General features: G+C 46.8%; 1 protein-coding gene across 1 annotated transcript in view; it reads left to right on the forward strand.

The window, feature by feature from the left end:
• BIG (auxin transport protein (BIG)) overlaps positions 1-23,451 on the forward strand; it is an 82,636-nt gene that overhangs the window by 8,740 nt on the left and 50,445 nt on the right. The window contains exons 8-10 of the mRNA XM_086524949.1: positions 37-4,632; positions 4,714-4,936; positions 5,072-5,470. Coding sequence (XP_086381075.1) covers positions 37-4,632; positions 4,714-4,936; positions 5,072-5,470 — 5,218 coding nt within the window. The remainder of the gene's footprint in view (positions 1-36; positions 4,633-4,713; positions 4,937-5,071; positions 5,471-23,451) is intronic.

Below are 23,451 nucleotides of genomic sequence, written 5' to 3' on the forward strand. Positions count from 1 at the left end.
CTTGCATGCTAACATAATATTTTTGTGGGTTGGTAGTTTGGCAATGTCTTCCAGGCTGCTTCAAGTGCCTTTTCCAAAGCAAACAATACTTGCTCATGATGATATTGGTGAGAATACAAAGTCAACAACATTGCCATCAGAAAGCGGGCCAGGTGCTGGGGGATCTGATGGCCAGGTTATGATGGACGAGGATGGTGGAAATGCGTCTGTGCAATTTTGCTGCGATGGATGCTCAACAGTTCCAATAGTTGGGCGACGGTGGCACTGCAATATTTGTCCCGATTTTGATCTTTGTGAAGCTTGTTATGAAATCATGGATGGGGACAGGCTTCCACCACCTCATTCCAGGGATCATCCCATGTCAGCTATTCTTATCGATAATGATAATGCAGTGGGTGACATCGGCTTTGCATCTATTGAGGACCTCAGTGATGAAAATCTCTTGCAGGTGGCTACAGCTCTAAGCATGCAAACTGGTTCTATCCCTTTGGGGTCTTCGTTAGACGTATCTGATAGCAGGACTGACAGTCTTAATGCGGCTCTTGAATCAAGAGGAACCACAATTTCTGCTTCAAAAAGGGCTCTCAACTCTTTACTCCTTAAAAGTTTGATAGATGAGAGTCGAGGCTGGATGAAACAAATGTCTGGTGCTCAAGCACTCCCTCTAATGCAGTTCTTCTATCGGCTAGCTTCAGCATGCACAAGTCCTTTTATTGAGGCATCAGGAACTGAGAGCATAAACTTGGAAATGTTTGTTACATTGCTGCTGGAGGAGCTGAGTTTAGGTGATCCTTTGTCAATTAAAACAAGATCGAATTTTGGGGAGGTAGTTGTTCTAGTTTTCACTTTCTTTAACTTGATGCTAAGAAATTGGCATCAACCTGGGTCTGATCATTCATTGGCAAAACCAACATCAAGGGGTGGTGAAGTGTCTCAAGCAATGCCTTCTTCATCTGGGACTGGTTCACCATCTTCGGATGAAGGCCAGGTTAAGGGGGAGTCAGGCACCCAGCTTGATAGAGCTTGTGCTGCACTCAGACAGCAACAGTTAATGAATTACCTGTTTTTGCTTGTACAGCAGCTAGGACAGATATTCAAAAGTTCTTCGAGGAATCTAGAAGCAAGTCCCGTAACCTTAACGGGTGCAGTGTGTGGTGCTCTACTGACAGTGAAGAAAGAGTTTGCAGCTGGAAATTTTGCTCCTTTCTTCACGGACTCGTATGCAAAAGCCCACCGAAATGATCTTTTTGGTGAATTTCATAGGCTTTTGTTAGAGAGCACATTCCGCCTTGCTTATAATCTGGTTCGTCCAGAGAAAGGCAGTGACAAAGATCAAGTTAGCGGCAAAATGTTGGGGACCCCAGATCTCAAGCTAGACGGTTGGCAGGAAGTATTATGCTCATTTATCAATAATCCTCACACTACTTCAATCAGAAGGTTTGCTCGCAGGCTTTTGCTGCATTTATGTGGGTCAAAGGGACATTACTACAATGTGAGGGACGCTTGGCAACTCTCAAGAGAAGTTCGAAAATTGTTTAAACTGGTTCAAAAGGCAGGCGGATTTCACTCACTTCTCGTGTATGAAAGAAGTGTGAAGCTTGTGAAGTGCTTATCGGCTGTTGTGGAGGTAGCTTCTGCAAGGCCTAGGAATTGGCAGAAGTATTGCTCAAGGCATCCTGAAATTTTGCAGTTTCTCTTCAGTGGGATCTTTGCATTTGGAGAAGAGTCGGTGGTTCAGACATTGAAACTTCTCATGCTAGCATTCTATGCAGGAAAGGAATCAGGGGTATCATCTGCTAGCAAAGGAGAAACTGCAGATTCAGCCAATGCTGTTGCAGATAATGGAACAAAGCAGAACAATGATGTGCGGAAGAAGAAGCGGGGGTCCACTGAAGATTCTCCTGATACTGGATCAGAAAAGCCATTCTTGGACATGGAGCTTTCAGTTGAACAGCTGGCTGCTGAGGATGGGAGTGTTTTACTCCGCTTCATTGATGCCTTTTTACTTGAATGGAATGCTTCATGTGTACGAGCTGAGGCCAAAGCTGTCTTAATGGGTGCATGGTACCATGGAAAATCGCCTGTTCGAGAGCTGCTGCTTAAGAAATTATTGCTCAAGGTTCCCGTCTTACCTTCTTATGGACAGAATATCACTGCATACACAGAGCTCCTTACATGGATTCTAGGCAAGGGCCTTCAAGGATCTGGTTCAAACAATCAAGAATACGCTGTTGTTCAGTCTTGTCTCACCAATAATGCTGTGAAAGTTCTGTTTGATACACTATGCTCACAGAATGAGCTTCTTGCAAATCACCCAAACTCTAGAATCTACTACACACTCAGCAGTCTTGTTGATTTCGATGGGTACTATCTAGAGAGTGAACCATGCTTAGCTTGTAGCTGTCCTGAAGTTCCATACACTCGAATGAAGCTTGATAGCTTGAAATCTGAGACAAAGTTTACTGATAATCGTATTCTTGTGAAGTGTGTCGGGAGTCATACGATACAAAGTGTGACAATGAATGTGCATGATGCTCGCAGGTCTAAGTCAGTAAAAGTCTTGAATCTATATTATAACAACAAGCCAGTCACAGATCTGTCCGAGCTTAAAAACAATTGGTCACTATGGAAGAGAGCAAAAAGTTGCTATCTTGCTTTTAACCAAACAGAACTGAAAGTTGAGTTTTCCATTCCCATCACTGCGTGCAACTTCATGATTGAGCTTGATGCCTTCTATGAGAACCTTCAAGCATCGTCTTTGGAGTCACTGCAGTGTCCTCGCTGCAGTCGTTACGTGACTGACAAGCATGGAATCTGTGGAAATTGTCATGAGAATGCCTATCAATGCCGGCAGTGTAGAAATATCAATTATGAAAACCTTGATTCTTTTTTGTGTAATGAGTGTGGCTATAGCAAGTATGGTCGCTTTGAATTCAATTTCATGGCCAAACCTAGCTTTAATTTTGAAAATATGGAGAATGATGAAGATATGAAAAAAGGTCTTGCTGCTATTGAGCTGGAATCAGAGAATGCACATAAAAGATACCAGCAGCTACTTGGCTTCAAGAAGCCTCTCTTAAAGCTTGTATCCAGTATTGGTGAGACAGAGACAGACTCTCAGCAGAAGGACTCTGTCCAGCAGATGATTGTCTCCTTACCAGGATCATCATCATTCAAAATAAACAGAAAGATAGCAATACTGGGTGTTTTGTATGGAGAAAAATGCAAGATGGCATTTGACTCTGTCAGTAGGAGTGTTCAGAATTTGCAAGGACTAAGACGTGTCCTATCTTCCTATCTGGAACAAAAGAGATCTTCGGGTACAGAGCTGGTGGCATCCAAGCCATCAACAACAAGGCCATCGAACCGTTGCTATGGCTGTGCAAACACGTTTGTTGCGCACTGCCTGGAGTGGCTGCAAGTTCTTGCAAAGATGCCACACTGTAGACAACAGTTGGTATCAGCAGGCATCTTGGCAGAACTTTTTGAAAATAATATCCATCAGGGTTCTAAGATGGCTCGAGTACAGGCAAGGTCTGTTTTGTGTGCCTTCACAGAGGGCGATACAGCAGCAGTGGGGCAACTTAATAATCTGATAAAGCAAAAGGCTCTCTATTGTTTAGATCACCATAGATCTATTGACATTGCTACTTGCGTACGAGAGGAATTAAGTCTTCTATCTGAGACTTGTGCTTTGGTTGATGAATTCTGGGAGTCCAGGCTACGTGTTGTTTTCCAGTTACTCTTCACATCGATTCAGGTTGGGGCTAGGCATCCAGTTATTGCTGAACATATCATCCTGCCTTGCTTAAGAATAATATCACAGGCATGTACACCTCCCAAAGCAGAGGCATCTATTGTAGAAACTGAGAAGCCATCTTCCGGGCAGAGGTCAGAAACCAGAACTGTTGAGATTGACCAGGTATCCTCTGCAATTCATCGAGTGAATAACGTGCTCGTACCAAAAACGCAAAGTAGCTCTCTTGAAAAAGACAGTGACCAGGAGTTAAGAGGACATGATGCACCCCTTGTGAGCTATGTAGAGTGGAAAAATGGTGCTGCTTATGTGGACTTTGTGAGAAGGCAGTACATTGCTTCTCAGGGTGCACGGCCTGCTGTTCTAAAAACAAGAAGAGACCCAAAGCGTGCAGAATTTTTGGCTTTGAAATACATTCTCAGATGGAAGAGACGGGCTTGTAAGATTTCTTTGAAAAATGAGTTTTCAGCATTTGAAGAAAGCTCATGGGTCTGTGAACTTGCCTTAAGTGCTTGCTCCCAGGCCATTCGAGTTGAAATGTGTGGACTTATAGAGGTTCTCTGTTCACAGAGTCCTGCTAGGAGGTCAAAGTTTTTGAACTTACTAATGGCCTTATTACCTGCGACGAGAACAGCTGGTGAAAGTGCTTGTGACTACTTTGAGCTGCTTCACAAGATGATAGAAACAGAGGATGCGAGGCTTTTCTTGACAGTTCGTGGGTTTCTTCAAACACTCTGCAAGCTGATAACTGAGGAAGTCAATCGAATAGAAGCTCAAGAGCACACATTCCATGTAGACATCTCACAGGGTTACATTCTGCATAAACTGATTGAGCTTCTTGGAAAATTTCTTCAAGTCCCTAATATCCGAGTTCGGTACGAGCCAATTTTGGGACGTTAGCCTTTGTCAGTTTGCTGCATTGTTTGTCCTTTTTCTAAACAGCTTGCTGTTTGTAGGTTCATGAAGGAGGGGCTACTCTCGCAAATTCTTGAGGCACTTCTGGTTGTTCGAGGTCTTGTGGTACAGAAAACCAAGTTGATTGGTGATTGCAGCCGCCTTCTGAGGGATCTGTCAGATGGTTTGCTCGAGGAAAGCTTTGAGAACAAGCGACATTTTATACGAGCTTGTATAGTTGGTCTCCAGACTCACAGAAGGCTCAGGAACGATCGGACTTTAGTGGTGAGTAACATACAGTATGAACATGTTTCTGTGTTCAGAAGCAAGCCTTTGATTTCATCAGTTCTAGGGGCATTGGTCATTTTCAAAACTATTTAAATTAAATCATTCTGGTTTATTTCTTGCATCCTTGAGCAGTACATCCTGGAGCTTCTATGCAACATAATATGCCCAATGAAACCAGAGCCTGCGTACATGATGGTGCTGAACAAGGCTCATACTCAAGAAGAGTTCATTCGAGGATCAATGACAAAGAACCCTTACTCTAGTCTGGAGGTTGGCCCCCTTATGCGTGATGTGAAAAACAAGATCTGCCATCAACTGGATCTACTTGGCCTTATTGAAGATGATTATGGAATGGAGTTGCTTGTTGCTGGACACATTATTTCTTTAGATCTCAGTGTAGCTCAAGTGTATGAGCAGGTATGGAAGAAGTTCCAAAATCAGCAATTAGGGTCTGGCGTAGGGTCTGGGGGTGGTGCAGGAACCATGTCAGGCCGAGAATGTCCACCAATGACAATCACCTACAGGTTGCAGGTATGGATTCATGGAAAAGTCTTGACTGTTTATGTTGATTTTCAGCTATTTGCATAATTTTTGACATATCAACCTCTTGATTGTTTTGCAATGGTCTTCATTGTGTGGTGGTTTGTACTGCTCAATGTTCCTTTTTTCTAAGGAATTTGCCTTGAAGAGTGGAACGCTGGTTTAATAATAGGAGGTTTGCAATGAGAGTTGGACTTTCAAGAGTCAATGTGCTGGCTCTTCTGTTTCTCATATATTGCGTTAAGCTAGTGGAATGCTTGCAAGTGCTCTCAAGATGAGCTAAGTTTGTAAGCTCAAGAAACCATAGGAGTAGGCATGATGGTATGGCGAGCCAAAGGTGAGTGAAATGGGGGGCTAAGCAACAAAGGTGGGTGATAATTGCCCTACATGGCGCAAGAGAGCAGCTCGAGCTGCGCAGACACAGTGAGAGCCTGATGAGAGGAGAGGCTAGCCAGTCTCAGAGATGGATCACAGATTTCTTTAGAACAGACATTGGACAACCGGAGGAGTTACTATCACAACAGAGCTCACATTTGTCTCACACCAGAGGCACACTGATCGACCGACTGATTGTGCTGGGGAGTCCAGACGCCCACGACTGCGGAGGACTACACAGCATCGACGGAGGCTGCATCAGAAGATTCGGGTCACTTTGGCCAGGCATGCACGACGCCCGGTTAGACTACTGCCCATGGAGGAGATTGATTAGATCCGCCAATCTCCTGTGAATTAGCTATTTAGCTATCCCAGTCAGCTGCTTAGTTCACGTCGAGTGGCTTAGGTTTCCATAGTATTTTTATTTTGTTATGTTATGTTGTTATTGTTGTTATTTTTGTTACTCTGACTTTGTATCAGATCCACCACATTGTAACGCTCTGGTTTCATAGGTCATTTTTGCCTTTTTGAAGACGTTAATATAACATTTCATTTCATTTCTCTCTCTCTTGCGTGTAAGGTTGCTGCTGCTCGCGTAACCTGCTGTCTGTTCTGTCCTCTCTCTCACTTTGTAACTTTCGGGTCTCATAGGTCATTATGGCCTTTTGAAGACGTTAATATAACATTTCATTTCATTTCATTTCATTTCTCTAGCGCGAGGCTGAGCACGTGCAGGTAGAAGGCTTGCGCAGGTGTAGAAACGTGCAGGCAGGCAGGCAGAGGGCTCACGTCACACTCAGCAGGACAGCGAGCAGGCCCTCTCTCTCTCTCTCTCTCTCTCTCTCTCTCTCTCTCTCTCTCTGCATGGAGCCTGGGAATTATCGCACTATTATGATTGGGCACACACTGGCACGGTTGTATGCATCCATTCTTGAGCAACAACTGAGTAGATGGGCAAAGAGGGAAGGAATACGTGCAACTGGGCAGGCAGGATTCAGGAGAGGCTTCTCTACTCTTGACCATATCCTACCACTCAGGGCCATGATCGAGGAAGGCAGATCTCATGGGAGACGGATCTATTGTAGCTTTGTGGACTTCCGCAAAGCTTTGGACACGGTACCCAGAGCTAGACTGATGCGCAGATTACAGGAAATGGGAGTACCCACAGAACTCATTTGGGGGATCATGGCATTGTACAGATCAGTAGTAGGGCATGTACGCACCCCGGAGGGACTTTCTACACCGGTTCACTCCACTATTGGGGTGAAGCAGGGCTGCCCGCTCTCTCCTACTCTTTTCGGTATGTATGTGGATGAGGTTTCTGACTACATTGACAGCGATGGGGATAAAGGTGCTCAGTTGGCAGGGACATGGATTCCACTTTTGTTATATGCTGATGACATAGTGTTGATCTCCGAATCCCCAGAGGGAATGCAACGTCAATTGGATGCTTTGCATACGTTTGCCCACGAAAGTGGTTTGTCTGTCAACCTGGGTAAAACCAAGGTTATGGTGTTTAATACCACCCCACAATGGATCAGGAGGTCAGCACCTACATTCATATACGGCCAGGAGACTGTGGAGTACACAAACGCTTACACTTACCTTGGAGTGGTTTTTAGCGGACCTGCATTCTCACTCAGAAGAGCAGCTGAGACTAGACTTACTAGAGCCCACGCAGCATTGGGTAGATTGGAGAGGATGGGTTCGCAGGTTCAGTTTCAGGAGCCCCGGACGAAGCTCTGGCTCTTTGACACCTTGGTGGCTTCAGCATTGCTCTATGGAACCGAGATATGGGGACCTTCACTAGATCACCACGGGAGGCCGGGTCACACAGACGGATGGGGGAACATGGAGAAACCTCTCGTCTCTATGATCTCGCGGCTCATTAGAGCCAAAGCATCAGTACCACGGGCCATTATCCGAGCAGAGCTAGCGGCCCCCCCACTAGTGGTGGAGGCGCTCACCAGATCAGTCTCCTCCATAAACCGCACATGGGAACTTCCTAGAGACAGATATGCTCGCATAGGACTTGAATCCTCTCGACAGTTATCCATACAAGGAGATACAACATGCTGGTATGGGGAGATGACATCATGGTTTCAGGCACATGGGTTCAGCATAGACCGGCCGCCACCATTCCATTACTCATTGGATGCACCACCATCTCTCACTCTTACACAGTCAGAGATCACCAAGCTCATACGCCAAGACCTGACCCAGCTAGACACCAGAAGGACATGGATACAACCAGCACAGGAATTGGGCACGAAGATGGCTTTCTACAAAGACCACCTTCTCTAGCTTACGGAAGATGGTTTTGTGGCGAGACCCAGATACATGGATACCCACTTGTCTCATGGGATACGATGTGCTATTGGCCAGTTACGCACATCTTCTCACCAGTTGCGGATTGAGACTGGGAGATATAGCGGAGTACCAGCAGAGGACAGGACATGCCCCTTGTGTAACATGGAACGTGAGACAGAGCTACACTATACATGTCGTTGCCCCGTCTACTACGAGATACGAGGCCGCTTCCATTGCTTGTTCAGAGAAGGTTTTGGACCACTCTCAAGAGTCATGGGATACGAAGATCAGAGATGTCTGGGTTTGTTCTTGCTCGAGCTGCGCAGACACAAAGATAGCCTGATGAATGGTGAGGCTAGCCAGTCTCAAAGACGGATCACAGACTTGTTTAGAGCAGACACAGGACAGCCGCATGAGCCACTTCCACAGCAGAGCCCCCCCTCGTCTCACACCAGAGGCGCACCGATTGACCGAGCGATTGTATTGGGGAAATCCAGACGCCCGCGATTGCGAAGAACTACACAGCATTGACGGAGGCTACGACAGAAAATTTGGAGCACGCTGACCAGGCATGCACGACGCTCGGTCAGACTACTAACCATGGAGGAAATTGATGAGATTCGCCAACGACCTATGCTAGATCTCTTGTGATTCAGCTATCCCAACAAGCCGCCCATTTTTTGCTTAGTCTTTTGCTTGGTTCACATCAATCAACTTAGGACCGCATAGTATATATCTTTGTTTTGTATTGTTGTTAGGTTATTTTGTTACTCTGACTTCGTATCAGATCCACCACTTTGTAACTTTCGGGTCTCATAGGTCATTATATAACATTTCATTTCATTTCATTTCTGCAGGTGACGCAACAGGTGAGTTGAATTTTCTTTATCTCTGTCGCTTAAGGTTCTGTCTCGCAGCAGGTGCAAGGTGCAGGGCAGCAAGAGGTAGCACGCAGGGCAATTCATTTCTGCCTGTGTGTTAGGGTTTCGGGCATCAGGAGGCAGCGCACAGGGAGATTCTCTCTCTCTGCAGATGACGCAACAGATGCAGGGCAGCAAGAGGTGATGCAGGTGACGCAGCAAGTACAAGGCGCGGAGAGACTGCAGCAGCAGGTTCAGCGCGCGGGCTGAAGAGGGCGCAGGTGCAGGACACGCAGAGGCTGCACAGCAGGTGAGCTTCTCCCTCAGAGGGGGCTGCGCGTGGATTGAGCCAGCGCCCAACAGGCGCTTGTCTGAGCCATGAGTTGACTTTGCTGGGGGAAGGAGGGGGGGGGGGGCACGTGCATTTTTCTGCCACTGCGCAGGACAGCGAGTGCAAGGTCTTCATTTGAGTTGCCTCGGTTGCTTACGCCCGTAGTGGGCTGAATTGATGTATACACCCGCATCGGGGGGTTTGCCGAGCTGAGGAGGATACACCCTCGCTCGCCTATCCTTGTTTTTGGATAGGTTTCTAGTGTGCCCTGCCCGCATGGAGTCAGCCGAGCCAGAGCATCGAGCTATATCCGCATCGCCAATGGAGGCCATGAGTGCTTCGCCAATGGAGGCCATGAGCACTTCGCCAATGGAGGCCATGATCATTTCGCCGATATGTAAGCCCCATACGAAGGCAACCTTTGTGCTTACAAACAAGCGGATAGCACAAATGGAAAGGGAGATGAAAGAATGGAAAGCAGAGACGGAGGGATGGTGGAAAGAGAAGGCCAACCTTCTTCAAATGTTTCTTAATGAAAGCGCGCAATGGAAGAAGGAGAAAGAGGACTTGCATGCAGGGCTACAAGCATTTAAGGCGGATTCACAGGCACTTAGAGAAGAGGTCACAGCCCTCAAGCGAGAACTTGTGGATAGAGTAAGCAGTGGACTGGAAGAAGGGGAATTTCAGCCCTCGGTGATAGATGAGATCAAGGTCATCAAGGAGCAAGTACGGATGATCACGGAGGAGGAGAAACAGAAGGTGGTAAGGACATCTTCGTGGATGGATGTGATCACGAAGGCACAGAAGAAGGCGGATGAGGCCGAGAAATGGACAGAAGTCGCTAAGAAAGGGAAAGGAAAAGAAACCACATCCGTCCCCACTCCTACAATCATCAACATGACTCTAGAAGAAGAGCAGCGAAGGAAACTAGAGCATTGCATATAAGAGTAACCGGTCTAAAAGACCGAGATGATGTGGAAGGGGAAGTTAAGGAACTTCTCCGCATGATGGGTAGTGAGGCTACTCATACAAAGGCGTGGAGGGTAGGGAAGAAGACACAAGGCAATGGGGAGACTTCAAAGGGGAGAGCTTTAATCATCCGTTTTCCATCCATGGAGGCAAAGAAGGACCTCATGAAGAAGCGCCCTACACTAAAGAAAACGGGCATATTCCTTGGAGATGACCTCACTCTCACACAGCTGGCGCATATGAGAGAGGTAATGCGAGAGATTCAAGCGGCAAGGGAGAAGGGAAAGACTGCCTTCTACAGAGATGGCCGAGTGGTGATTATAGAGTGGCACTCCACATGACGGTGCGAGACCTATGGGACCACACTCAAAGTTGCCACCTGGAATTGCAATGGATCTATGCGCCTTGATGTGGGTGCCTTTGAGGATAGTTTTACGGGAAGAGACATCGTCTTCTACTCTGAGACACATCAAGCACCGGGGCAATCTATGCCTCATATTAGTGGATATAAATGGGAGACAACTTGTAGACAGGAGACACGATCAGAGCATAGAGGGCGGGGCTCAGGAGGAGTGGCAGTGTTATTTAGGGAGGAGTTGCAGCCATTGATACATATAGTCCGCAGGGATGAGCAAGCTAGGTACATGTGGGTGAGATTGAGAGCGGAGACATGCAGGTATCTTTAGATTGCTATTTGCTACTTTCCCCCGAGTACGTCAGTGTATGCACCACCCAGAGGACAGTCCCCCTTCTCTATTCTGGATGATGACATATGGGAGTTCTCTAGAGATGGTGAGAGAGTTGGATGTTACAGAGACGGGCCTATACAGACTATCACAGGATGGAGAACACACTGAGTATGGACGACACTTTATAGACATGGGAACTGCACATGGATTGGTCATCTTGAATGGCCTACATGGATTTCCCGCTGCTGGGGGTTTTACGTGCTTTCCACACAGACATGGAGCCAGCACAGTGGATTATGTCATGGCATAGCCGAGCCTCATCTCTAGGATCCAGGACCTTACGGTTGGACCCAGACCTGTTGGTGTGACAGTGGATCATGCTCTTGTGTCACTGTCCATTTCTTTTCAGTTTAGTGTAGCACACAGACGACGGGCAGCAGCCCCTACTCGCTACACCTTTACACGGGAGACGGACTCTGTATACATAGATGGGATCTACAGACGCCTGTGCACAGAGGATCCAGGGCGACCTCTGGAGGAGCTTACTACTATACTGACACAGACACTACATGATGCAGCAACAGAGGCATACCCACATACCCAGCCTGAGCAGAGAAGCCGTTCGGGAAGCATGCCCCAGAACAGCTGGTATGATGAGGAATACCGGGACACTAGAGCTAGACTTCAGAAGGAGGTGCTTTTGGGGGACATCACTCACAGGCAGTCACAGATTGACTTTCGACGCCTAGTGCGGCGGAAGAAGAGGGCTTTTTTGGCTCGCCTAGAGCAGGATCTATACCAGCTATTCTTGAGTCAGGACTCACGTGAGGCATGGAGGCTCTTTCATGAGCACTCCCCCTGTCACCAACGTGTGACTACTATCTATCCTTTTTGTTTGTTGATTTCTTTCTTATTATTTATTTACTTTCACTTTTTGGAAACACCCCTCAGGAAATCTAACTGCCTGCCCTGCATTGCATAGCTAGTGTGGAACTGTTCAGAGGGAGTCCAGGCTTGAGGGCAAGAGAGCACTAAGGTTGGACAAGGACTATGGTTAGCCAAAGTGGGGTCATTGACTAGCCAAAGTGGAATCCTTTGCTACAGAGGCTACATTTCAATTCTGGGTGTGGCTGCAGTGTACAAAGGGGGTCAGATGACCTAAAAAGATACAATGGCAACATCTCCTAAAATTTAGGGAAGTGCTATTTTGGACCTGAAAATGTGTTTGCGTCATTACCCTCGGAATGACAAGGGGAACATTTTATTACTCTGCCGCGAAGTCAACTGGGCAACCGGTCAGGATATTTTTAAGCGGCGAACCCAAAACGGGAAAATGCTTGTAAATGCGCCAAGTGTCCTCAAGGAAGAAGTGGCGCTGAATTTGAAGGGAAGAGGGCTCATTTGGAGTTTCTGTCACAGGTTAAGAGCTATGGAGTGCTTCCTTTCCCTCTTATGTACAGTGCGGTGCCAGGAGTGATGCCCTGCACGCTACGCACTGCCCTCTCTCTCCCCTATGGTAGTATGTTATGCCCCTCTAGTGGGCTTTTCTATTGACCAATGTAGAGTTGTGTGGGTTCATGCGCGATTGCCGAGGCAAGAGCCTCTTGCACAGGTATTGGATTAGCTAGCGGCTAATCCCCCGCAGGTACAGGTGAATTCGGAGAGGTTTCACGCCAGAAATCTTGTCCGATTCAAAGTGCAAGTAGCCCTACAAGTGCGGGAGCTCGAGGACATGCTACGGATGCGACCGGCACGCGAAACGGAGCCCGAAACAGTAAATTACAGCCTGCTGTGTATTTTTGCAGGTTTAGGGTTTTGGCCCTAAATGGACCCTAATACCCCCAGGAGGTTCGGGGACGCGAGGGGACCACTGTACAGATGATCTGGCGCGTTTTCGGGGCTGAAAACATAGAATTCAGCGTGCTGCAGATTCTCGCCAGGTTTTGCAAACTGCCCGTATGCGTCGGGAAAGTCATTCAATGCGTGGGAATACTGACTGTGAAGGGTCCTAGTACAGTTATGTTGCCGAAATCGGGCCGGAATAGTTGAAATTCAGCCAAGCTTGTGCGGGGCAGCTTGTAGGGAACCACAACGTTTATTCCCTCTTTTAAACAATAAAGAAATACCGAAAGGAGCGCCTAAGTTAGGGACCAATCTGGTGTCGGTCTTCTCATACTGGTGCAATCTACGAGCCTGTATCCCTCTCCCCTTTGTTGTGTCTTGAAACTACAGGTAAAGTGGGCGACAAATTAAATGGGTGAAAGCAAATAAGGTTTAAGTCTAAAGTCTACCGCCCTTTTGAAAGTACAGGCCGGTTTCATGGTTCCATCCCATGATTAAATCACTTTTTCCCATAGAAGTGAGCCTTGGTCAGTTTGGGCTTGAAGACACAGGGGATCATAGACCAGACACAGGAAATTGCAATTATGGTTGACAGACCAGATGATGTGACTGAAGAGGTTTCCTCTTCGCAGGGTTAACAGAGACATGAAGTGGGTGAGTCTTCAAGACCACCACAGTCGGATGATCATATATTCAGGACGCAGTTGGCTACTGCTGTAGCTATGTTCACACAAGTAATGCAGAACCCGAGGTTTTTAGCCTTTCTGCAACCTTCTCTTCCGTCTCAGCAAGTTGGGTCACTCGATCATATTCAAAAGCCTGTTAAGGCTCGAGCACAGGTGATTCATACTGCAGAGTCAAATGAAACACCTGTACACTTGACGGAGAACATGCAGTCTCCACAACCTGTGCCTAAGGTGCAAGAACAGGTGGCTGAGATGCCAGTCTTTCAAGCTGTACCAGTTCAGCCAGCCACTTTTCAGCAGCGTATAGCTTGTTTTAATGGGCAGGGAAGCAACCTACAGGCTATGCAACAAGTCTTCCCACCACCTTCAGTACACCCTGGCTATTTTGGAGGTGGATCGGTATTCCAGAGCATGGCTGGTCATGCACGTGGAAATCAGTTTTACACGCCAGGAACAGTATTCGGGGGTGCTCAAACAATGATGCCTAACCCCATGTATGGTGTCACGGGCATGCTACCAAGGTTTCAAAGCACTCAGGGCCAATTTGGGATGCCACAGGCAAACTTTGGTATGGCTGGAATATTAAATCAAAAGCCAAATATGGCATTTCCAGGTCAACTTAATAGCGGTCAGGGAACACAGATGAACCCTAACAGTGTTCCCATGTTTCAGTCACTTCCATATGACAATTTAACCCCACTGGAGAGGCCAACTCCGTACAAAGAAGGTGGCAAAGGTGTGACATTCACGACCTTTACAGGGTTTGATGACAGGAAGAAGGCTCTCTCATTCCTCCAACAGTTTGACAAGGCCTATGTAGGTGGAAACTTTACAGAGGCTTCAAAGGTCCGCAAGGCAGCCACTTTCTTGACAGGGAATGCGGGACAATGGTGGACAACTTTATTGCTTCAATGGCAAGCTCCGTCCACATGGATTTACTTCAAGCAGATTTTTGGAGCAGCTTGGTTATCTGATGACTTTGAAGCAGATGTCATGACAGAATGGCACCAGCTTAATGCTGCCACTTGCAAGAATCTAGATGACTACAATCGAAAGTTTTGGAAAGCTCTACTTCCATTAACTTCCTATAGGTTTGTGCCATTGATAGAACAGATTGAAAAATACTGTTTTGGCCTACCCAAAGGATTGAGAAAGTACTGCACGAAGACCAAAGTCACTACTTTGACGCAGCTCATCGAGGTAGCAAACACTGGCAATGGTTTGCTCAAGGGAGAAGATTGTGAATTCAATACTGGCGTCAAGGAAGGATCAGCCAAGAAAAACTCAGCGAAGAAGCACGTTCCCAATGATGTTCCTAAAGGGACTCAGGAGCCAGCCAATGTAGGGAAAGGCAAAGCTATGGCTAAGTCAGAAAAGGGATCAGCAAAGAAATGGAAAAGACGTTTTCCTCGCAAGTCGGAAGAGGAAAAGAAGGTCCTGAGGTCAGAGAACAAATGCTTCATCTGTGAGCAGCCTAGCCACATTGCTTACAATTGTCCTACAAAGAAAAGGCCAGCTCATTTTGAAGACAAAGAGGATAGGAAAGGAAAGAAGCCCATGGCTGGTCTAGTGCCAGCTATGGTGGGCGACAAGCCAAATTCAGATGCAAGTGAGCTTTGCAGAGCATGGGGAAAGGTCAGGGATCAAACAGTCCTTATCTTCTTTGACCCAGGTGCCAAAGCCAACTTCATTTCCCGAGAATTGGCTTCAAAGTTGGGAATCAGACCTGAAGAGATGGGGGTATACAGCAGAGGCAGGTTTGGCATGTCCTGCCATACAGAGGCTCTGACACCCATCATCGGAAAGTTGCGCCTACATATCCAGTCCTATGTAGATGCTGAAGAATTTTACATCATGCCATTGGACGGATGTGATGTTTTGCTAGGTATTCCTTGCTTATTTCGTGTACAGGGAATCATGGATGCCTACAACAAAAAGATCACTGTAGAGAGCAGGGGAAAGACTCACATTCTGGATGTAAAGCTTAAAGGGGAGTCTATTCCCACTGTATCAGCTTCTTCTGTTACTTTTGTAATGAAAAAGCATCTTTCTGCGTACTTGGTTTTTGCACGTGAAGTGTCAGATTGTCATGAATCAAATTTATCTGTGCTAGATAAAGAAAGGTCAATGTTTTTACAACAGTATAGTGATTGTTATTCCGATTCATTACCGTCTCAATTACCGCCAGAGAGACCCGAGGACCATGTGAGAGATTTGGTGCCAGGCAGTAGCCCACCAAATAAGCCTCCGTACAGGGTTAGTGCGGCTCAGCAGAAAGAGATAATGAGCCAAGTACAGGAGTTGTTAGAAAAGGGGCCGATTCAGCCCAGTTCATCCCCATTCTGTTCTCCAGTGTTGTTGGTCCAGAAAAAGGATGGCTCATGGCGTATGTGCATCGACTACCGTGCACTGAACAAGAATACCATCAAGAATAGGTTCCCTATACCTAGAATTGATGATATTCTGGACAAATTAGAAGCAGCAGCTATGTTTAGTAGGATAGATCTAAAGAGTGGCTACCATCAGATCCGCATTAGATCAGAGGATGTGCACAAGACTGCTTTTAGAACGACGTTTGGCCTTTACGAATTTTTAGTGATGCCCTTTGGTCTCACTAATGCTCCTCCTACGTTCAATAGGATGATGGACATAATTTTTCGTCCACACCAGCAGTTTGTTGGTACATTCTTTGATGACATGATAGTACTCAAAGAATGAAGAGGAGCATAGGCATCACTTGGCCATTGTGTTCAAAGAGCTACGCAGTCATAGGTTGCTGATCAATGCAAAGAAAAGTGAATTTTTTCTGTAAGAGATTCACTTTCTGGGACACATTGTCTCAAAGGATGGTGTCAGAATGGATCCTGCAAAAGTTGAAGCGATCAAGTCATGGCCAGATTTGAAGACGGTGCACGATGTCCGAAGTTTCTTCTTGGGACTATGCTCCTATTACAAAAGGTTTATCCGAAATTTCCCTGAGATTGCTTCACCTTTACATGCTCTTCAAAAGAAGGCAGTCACCTTTAGATGGACATAGAAAGAGATTTCAGCTTTTAATCTCTTAAAGGAAAAGATGACTTCAGATCCAGTCATTGTGTTGCCAGATCTTAGGAAGTCATTTGTGGTCCAGTGCGACGCCTGCGGTAGTAGCATTGGTGCAGTGCTAATGCAAGATGGTAGGGTAGTAGCCTATGAGAGTAGAATCTTGCAAGGGCCAGAAAAGAGTATGCAAGTCTATGAAAAAGAACTGTAGGCCGTGATTCATACGCTCTTAAGTTGGAAACACTACCTGCTAGGTGCAGACTTTGTTGTCCAAACGGATCATCAGACCTTGCGATACTTCTTGACACAGGCAAAGTCATCTGAGAAGCATATGCGATGGGCAAATATCTTGTCCATGTTCCACTTTCAGATTGTGGATGTGGAAGGCAAGAAGAACGTTGTGGCTGATGGCTTGTCAAGGAAGCCACAAATTTCAGCTGTGTCAATTCCTTATCGTCATGAACTTGATCATATGAGGGAACAATATGCAAACGATGAAGATTTTGCAAGGGTCTTCGAGCAGCTAATGGATGGACAACGTCATGAACACTATCTTCTCAAAGATGGGTTGATGATGATGCATGGCAGATTGTGTGTCACAAAGCCATTGCGACGCAAAGTTATGGAAGAGAGTCATGTCCCACCGTATGCAGGGCATGGTGGAATCGATGCTACAGTTAAAGCGGTTGAGACATTCTTCTACTGGCCTACATTGAGAAGAGATGTGGATGGCTTTGTGCGAGAATGCCTAATTTGCCAGAAGGTCAAGTTTGATAGGCAAAAGGCACCAGGGTTATTGCAACCACTACCTATTCCAGATAAACCATGGGAAAGTATTGCTATGGATTTTATCTTTGATCTTCCGAGAACGCAGACAGGGAACTATGGTATTTGGAGCATCATTTGCAGATTCAGCAAGCAGGCTCATTTTATTCTTGTTAGGAAGAAGAGAAAGCCAATCAGATGGCACGCTTGTTTATGAGCAATATTTTCAAGTATCATGGCATGCCACGGTCGCTAACACATTTTATTCCTTTCAGGAAGAAGATAAAGCCAGATCAGATTGCACGCTTGTTTATGAGCAATATTTTCAAGTATCATGGCATGCCACAGTCGATTGTTAGCGACCGTGATCCACGCATGACAAGTTTGTTCTGGAGAGGCTTGTTTGAGAATATGGGCACATCGCTCAAATTCTCTTCGTCATTTCATCCTCAAACAGATGGGTAGTCAGAAGAGGCAAATTCTACTGTCCTAGATCTGTTGAAGTGCTATGTGTCAGAACATAAAGGAAAGTGGGAGCAGTATTTGCCATTGGTGGAGTATGCATACAATAATACAATGCATTCATCAACTGGCAAGACACCTTTTGAGATAGTTGAAGGTGGCAAGAAAGTTCCTCCCATACTGCATACAAAGGACAAGATATTTGAAGCAGATAAGTATGTTTAGGACATGGATGAAATGTACAAGAAGGTCAAAGTGGCCTTACAAAAGACTCAGGCAAAGCAAAAGAAAGCAGCTGATCGTCACCGTCGTGAAGTGGTATTTTCACTTGGTGATTGGGTGCTTCTACGCTTTGAAAAGGCAAGGTTAAAGAAGATGAAGGGCAAGGAAAGACTGTTTCCAAAGCTCAGCATGCGTTACTATGGGCCTTTTCAAGTGTGTGACATAATCAGTGATGTTGCATATAGGTTGAAATTGCGTGACAGTTGGAAGATTCACAATGCGTTTCATGTGAGTCTTCTCAGACCCTATGTGGGTGATGTGCCAGAGGATATGCCAGCTGAAGATCAGCCGGAAGTCGAGGAACTTGACGAGATCTTGGTCCCGGAACAGATTTTGGCACATAAAGAAAGAAAAGTGAAAGGCAAGGTCGCTAGGCGTTACTTGGTAAAGTTTAGAAACTATCCACCAATCGATGCTAAGTGGATGGAAGAAGGTGAACTTGCAGAGTCACCAACTGTGTTATCACTTTACCTTGAAGCCTTCGATTTGCAACCTACCTTGACCCCTTGAGTTTCAAAGCTACATGGATTGTCAGTGTGACAATGGCTTCTGAAACAAATGATGTACATGGTATTTAAAGTGAGCTCAAATCAAGTACATGTTACATAAATCTTAGAGCTGTACAGATTGTCAGTTTGGCAATTGCTCTTATGGAATGTCCAAAAGTTTGGTTAGTGCTATAGAAGTGAGTATTTCTTGTCAGTTTCTCAAGGATACAGTAATTGCTTCTATTAAAGGGTACATGTGTAACTGCATTCTTAAACTGTTGGTTTGGGTATGCTCGAAAGTGTTACTGGGCCCAACATGTACTATAAGACAGTGGCAAAATGTGTAGCCTACCATTTTGTCATTGGAAAGTTAGTGACTCAAAGCAATGGCAGAGTGCGAAGCTACCACTATGTCATTGGGACAGGATTCACACGTAGGCAATACATGTGTCGACACGGTTGACAATGAGCATGTATGTGTCGTACATGTGTCGACAGGTGTTCAATACATCAGTATTGACTGTGAGCATGTACGACATAGATGCAAACGAGGACGTTTGAGATTTCAAGAGGGGGGTATGTCACTAGCGTGTGACTACTATCTATCCTTTTTGTTGATTTCTTTCTTATTATTTATTTACTTTCACTTTTTGGAAACACCCCTCGGGAAATCTAACTGCCTTGCATTGCATAGCTAGTGTGGAACTGTTCAGAGGGAGTCCCGGCGTGAGGGCAAGAGAGCACTAAGGTTGGACAAGGACTATGGTTAGCCAAAGTGGGGTCTTTGACTAGCCAAAGTGGAATCCTTTGCTACAGAGGCTACATTTCAATTCTGGGTGTGGCTGAAGTGTACAAAGGGGGTCAGATGACCTAAAAAGATACAATGGCAGCATCTCCTAAAATTTAGGGAAGGGCTATTTTGGGACCTGAAAATGAGTTTGCGTCATTACCTCCGGAATGACACGGGGAACATTTTATTACTCTACCGCGAAGTCAACTGGGCAACCGGTCAGGATATTTTTAAGCGACGAACCCTAAACGGGAAAATGCTTGTAAATGCGCCAAGTGGCACATTTCTATGCACTTGCCTCCTCAAGGAAGAAGTGGCGCTGAATTTGAAGGGAAGAGGGCTCATTTGGAGTTTCTGTCACAGGTTAAGAGCTATGGTTAAGTTTCTTATGTACAGCGCGGTGCTAGGAGTGATGCCCTGCACGCTACGCACTGCCCCTCTCTCCCCTATGGCAATATGTTATGCCCCTCTAGTGGGCTTTTCAATTGACCAATGTACAGTTGTGTGGGTTCATACGCGATTGCCGAGGCAAGAGCCTCTAGTGGGCTTTTCAATTGACCAATGTACAGTTGTGTGGGTTCATGCACGATTGCCGAGGCAAGAGCCTCTTGCACAGGTACTGGATTAGCTAGCGGCTAATCCCCCGCAGGTACAGGTGAATTCGGAGAGGTTTCACGCCAGAAATCTCGTCCGATTCAAAGGGCAAGTAGCCCTACAGGTTCGGGAGCTCGAGGACTTGCTACAGATGCGACCGGCACGCGAAACGGAGCCCGAAACAGTAAATTACAGCCTGCTGTGTATTTTTGCAGGTTTAGGGTTTTGGCCCTAAACGGACCCTAATACCCCCAAGAGGTTCGGGGACGCGAGGGGACTGCTGTACAGGTGATCTGGCGCATTTTCGGGGCTGAAAACAGAGAATTCAGCGTGCTGAAGATTCTCGCCAGGTTTTGCAAACTGCCCGTATGCGTCGGGAAAGTCATTCAATGCGTGGGAATATTGACTGTGAAGGGTCCTAGTATAGTTATGTTGCCGAAATCGGGCCGGAACAGTTGAAATTCAGCCAAGCTTGTGCGGGGCAGCTTGTAGGGAACCACAGCGTTTATTCCCTCTTTTAAACAATAAAGAAATACTGAAAGGGGCGCCTAAGTTAGGGGCCAATCTGGTGTCGGTCTTCTCATACAGGTGCAATCTAGCAGCCTGTATCCCTCTCCCCTTTGTTGTGTCTTGAAAGTACAGGTAAAGTGGGCGACAAATTAAATGGGTGAAAGCAAATAAGGTTTAAGTCTAAAGTCTACCGCCCTTTTTGAAAGTACAAGCCGGTTTCACGCCCCGCTTCCCCCCCCCCCCCCCCCCCCCCCCCCCCTCCCCCCCTTGCCACACTTCTACAGAGGCTTGGGGCCAGTATGCATCATCTTTGTACACAGTTCCTGAGCAGCCCCCCCTTCCCGACCCCCCCGATCCATGCCCACACACATGTGCTTTTTTCACCGCTGAGATGGCGAGGAAGGCCATTGACAGGATGAGGACTGGGAGAGCATATGATCATGATTGCCTAGTGGCTGAGCATTTCACGCATGCCAGAGATTTACTAGCAGAGCTTCTAGCGGTTATGTTTAACCGTGCCATGTGTGAGGGCTTGCCTGATACTTGGAGCCTATCTACTATTGTACCCATCTTCAAGTCAGGAGACCCCATGGAGCCTGGAACTATCGCACTATCATGATTGGACACACATTGGCACGGTTGTACGCATCTATTCTTGAGCAGCAGTTGAGTAGATGGGTAGAGAGGGAGGGGATACGCGCAGCTGGGCATGCAGGTTTCATGAGGGGTTTTTCTACTCTGGACCGTATCTTGACACTCAGAGCCATCATTGAGGAGGGCAGAGCGCATGGGAGACGGATCTATTGTAGCTTTGTGGATTTTCGCAAAGCATTTGACACAGTGCCCAGAGCTAGATTGATGCGTAGATTACAGCAGATGGGAGTACCCAAAGAGCTCATTTGGGGGGTCATGGCATTATACAGGTCAGTAGTGGGGCATGTACGCACCGCAGAGGGTCTATCCACACCGGTTTACTCCACTATTGGGGTGAAGCAGGGCTGCCCGCTCTCTCCTACTCTATTTGGTATGTATGTAGATGAGGCTTCTGACTACATTGAGAGAGATGGTGATAGAGGTGCACAGCCGGCAGGGACATGGATTCCACTATTGTTATATGCTGATGATATTGTGTTGATCTCCGACTCCCCGGAGGCGATGCAACGTCACTTGGATGCTTTGCATAGGTTTGCCCAGGAAAGTGGTTTGTCCGTAAACCTTGGTAAAACCAAGGTCATGGTATTTAATGCCACCCCACAGTGGATCAGGAGGTCAGCGCCCGCATTCACATACGGCCAGGAGAAGGTGGAGTATACAGATGCTTACACTTACCTTGGAGTGGTTTTTAGTGGGCCAGCATTTTCATCAAGGAGGGCAGCAGAGACTAGATTGACCAGAGCCCATGCAGCATTGGGTAGATTGGAAAGGATGTGTTCACAGGTTCAGTTTTAGGAGCCTCGGACGAAGCTCTGGCTCTTTGACACTCTGGTGGCTTTTGCATTGCTTTATGGAGCTGAGATTTGGGGACCTTCACTGGATCATCATGGGAGGACGGGCCGCAGTGATGGATGGGGGGGGGCATGGAGAAGCCTCTGGTCTCTATGATCTCGCGGCTCATTAGAGCCAAGGCTTCAGTACCACGTGCTATTGTACGAGCAAAGCTAGCTGCCCCCCCACTGGTGGTTGAGGCGCTCACCAGATCTGTCTGCTTCATGCACCGCATATGGGAACTTCCCAAAGACAGACATGCACGCCTTGCACTTGAGTCCTCTCGAGAGTTAGCCATGCAGGGAGATACAAGATGCTGGTACGGGGAGATGACATCATGGTTTCAGATGCATGGGTTCAGCATAGACAGATTGCCCCCCTTCCACTACTCACTGGATGCGCCCTCTCTGACTCTTACACAGTCCGAGGTAACCAGGCTCATTCGCCAAGATTTGACTCAGCTAGACACCAAGAGGACATGGATACAACCAGCACAAGAGCTAGGCACGAAGATGGCTTTCTACAGAGAGCATCTCCTCCAGCTTACGGAGGATGGTTTTGTGACGAGGCCTAGCTACATGGACACCCACTTGTCTCATGGAATACATTGTGCTATTGGCCAGATTTGCACATCTTCACACCAGCTGCGGATCGAGACCGGGAGATGCAACGGAATACCAACAAAGGCTAGGACATGCCCCCTGTGTGACATCGAGCCTGAGACAGAGTTGCACTACACATGCCACTGCCCCGTCTACTACGAGATACGAGGCCGCTTCCATTGCTTGTTCAGAGAGGGTTTTGGACCATTCGCTAGAGTCATGCGGTACGAGGATCTGAGATGCCTGGGTTTGTTTTTGCTCGAGCTGCGCAGACACAGAGAGAGCCTGATGAGAGGAGAGGCTAGCCATTCTCAGAGACAGATCACAGACTTCTTTAGAGCTGCCACTGGACACTCGGAGGAGTTACTACCACAGCAGAGCCCGTCGCTTTACACCAGAGGCATACTAATTGACCGAGCGATTGAGCTAGGGAGATCCAGACGCCCACGACTGCGGAGGACTACACAACATCGACAAAGGCTGCATCAGAGGATTCCGATCACTTTGGCTCGACATGCACGACGCCCGGTCAAACTACTGACCATGGAGGAGATTGATGAGATCCGCCAACGATCGATGCTGGATCTCCTGTGATTTACCCATCCCAACTAGTTGTTTAGCTGCTTAGTCCACACCTAGCAGTTTAGGATTCCATAGTATTTTATTCTGTCATTTTGTCATCTTGTTACTCTGACTTTGTATCAGATCCACCACATTGTAACACCACATTGTAACTTTCTGGTCTCATAGGTCACTTTGGCCTTTTGAAGACGTTAATATAACATTTCATTTCATTTCATTTCTCTCTCTCTCTCTCTCTCTCTCTCTCTCTCTCTCTCTCTCTCTCTCTCTCTCTCTCTCTCTCTCTCTCTCTCTCTCTCTCGCTCGCA

This window comes from Adiantum capillus-veneris, chromosome 12, assembly GCF_014529385.1.
Source record: "Adiantum capillus-veneris isolate H3 chromosome 12, ASM1452938v2, whole genome shotgun sequence".
In the NCBI taxonomy this organism is placed as follows: domain Eukaryota; kingdom Viridiplantae; phylum Streptophyta; class Polypodiopsida; order Polypodiales; family Pteridaceae; genus Adiantum; species Adiantum capillus-veneris.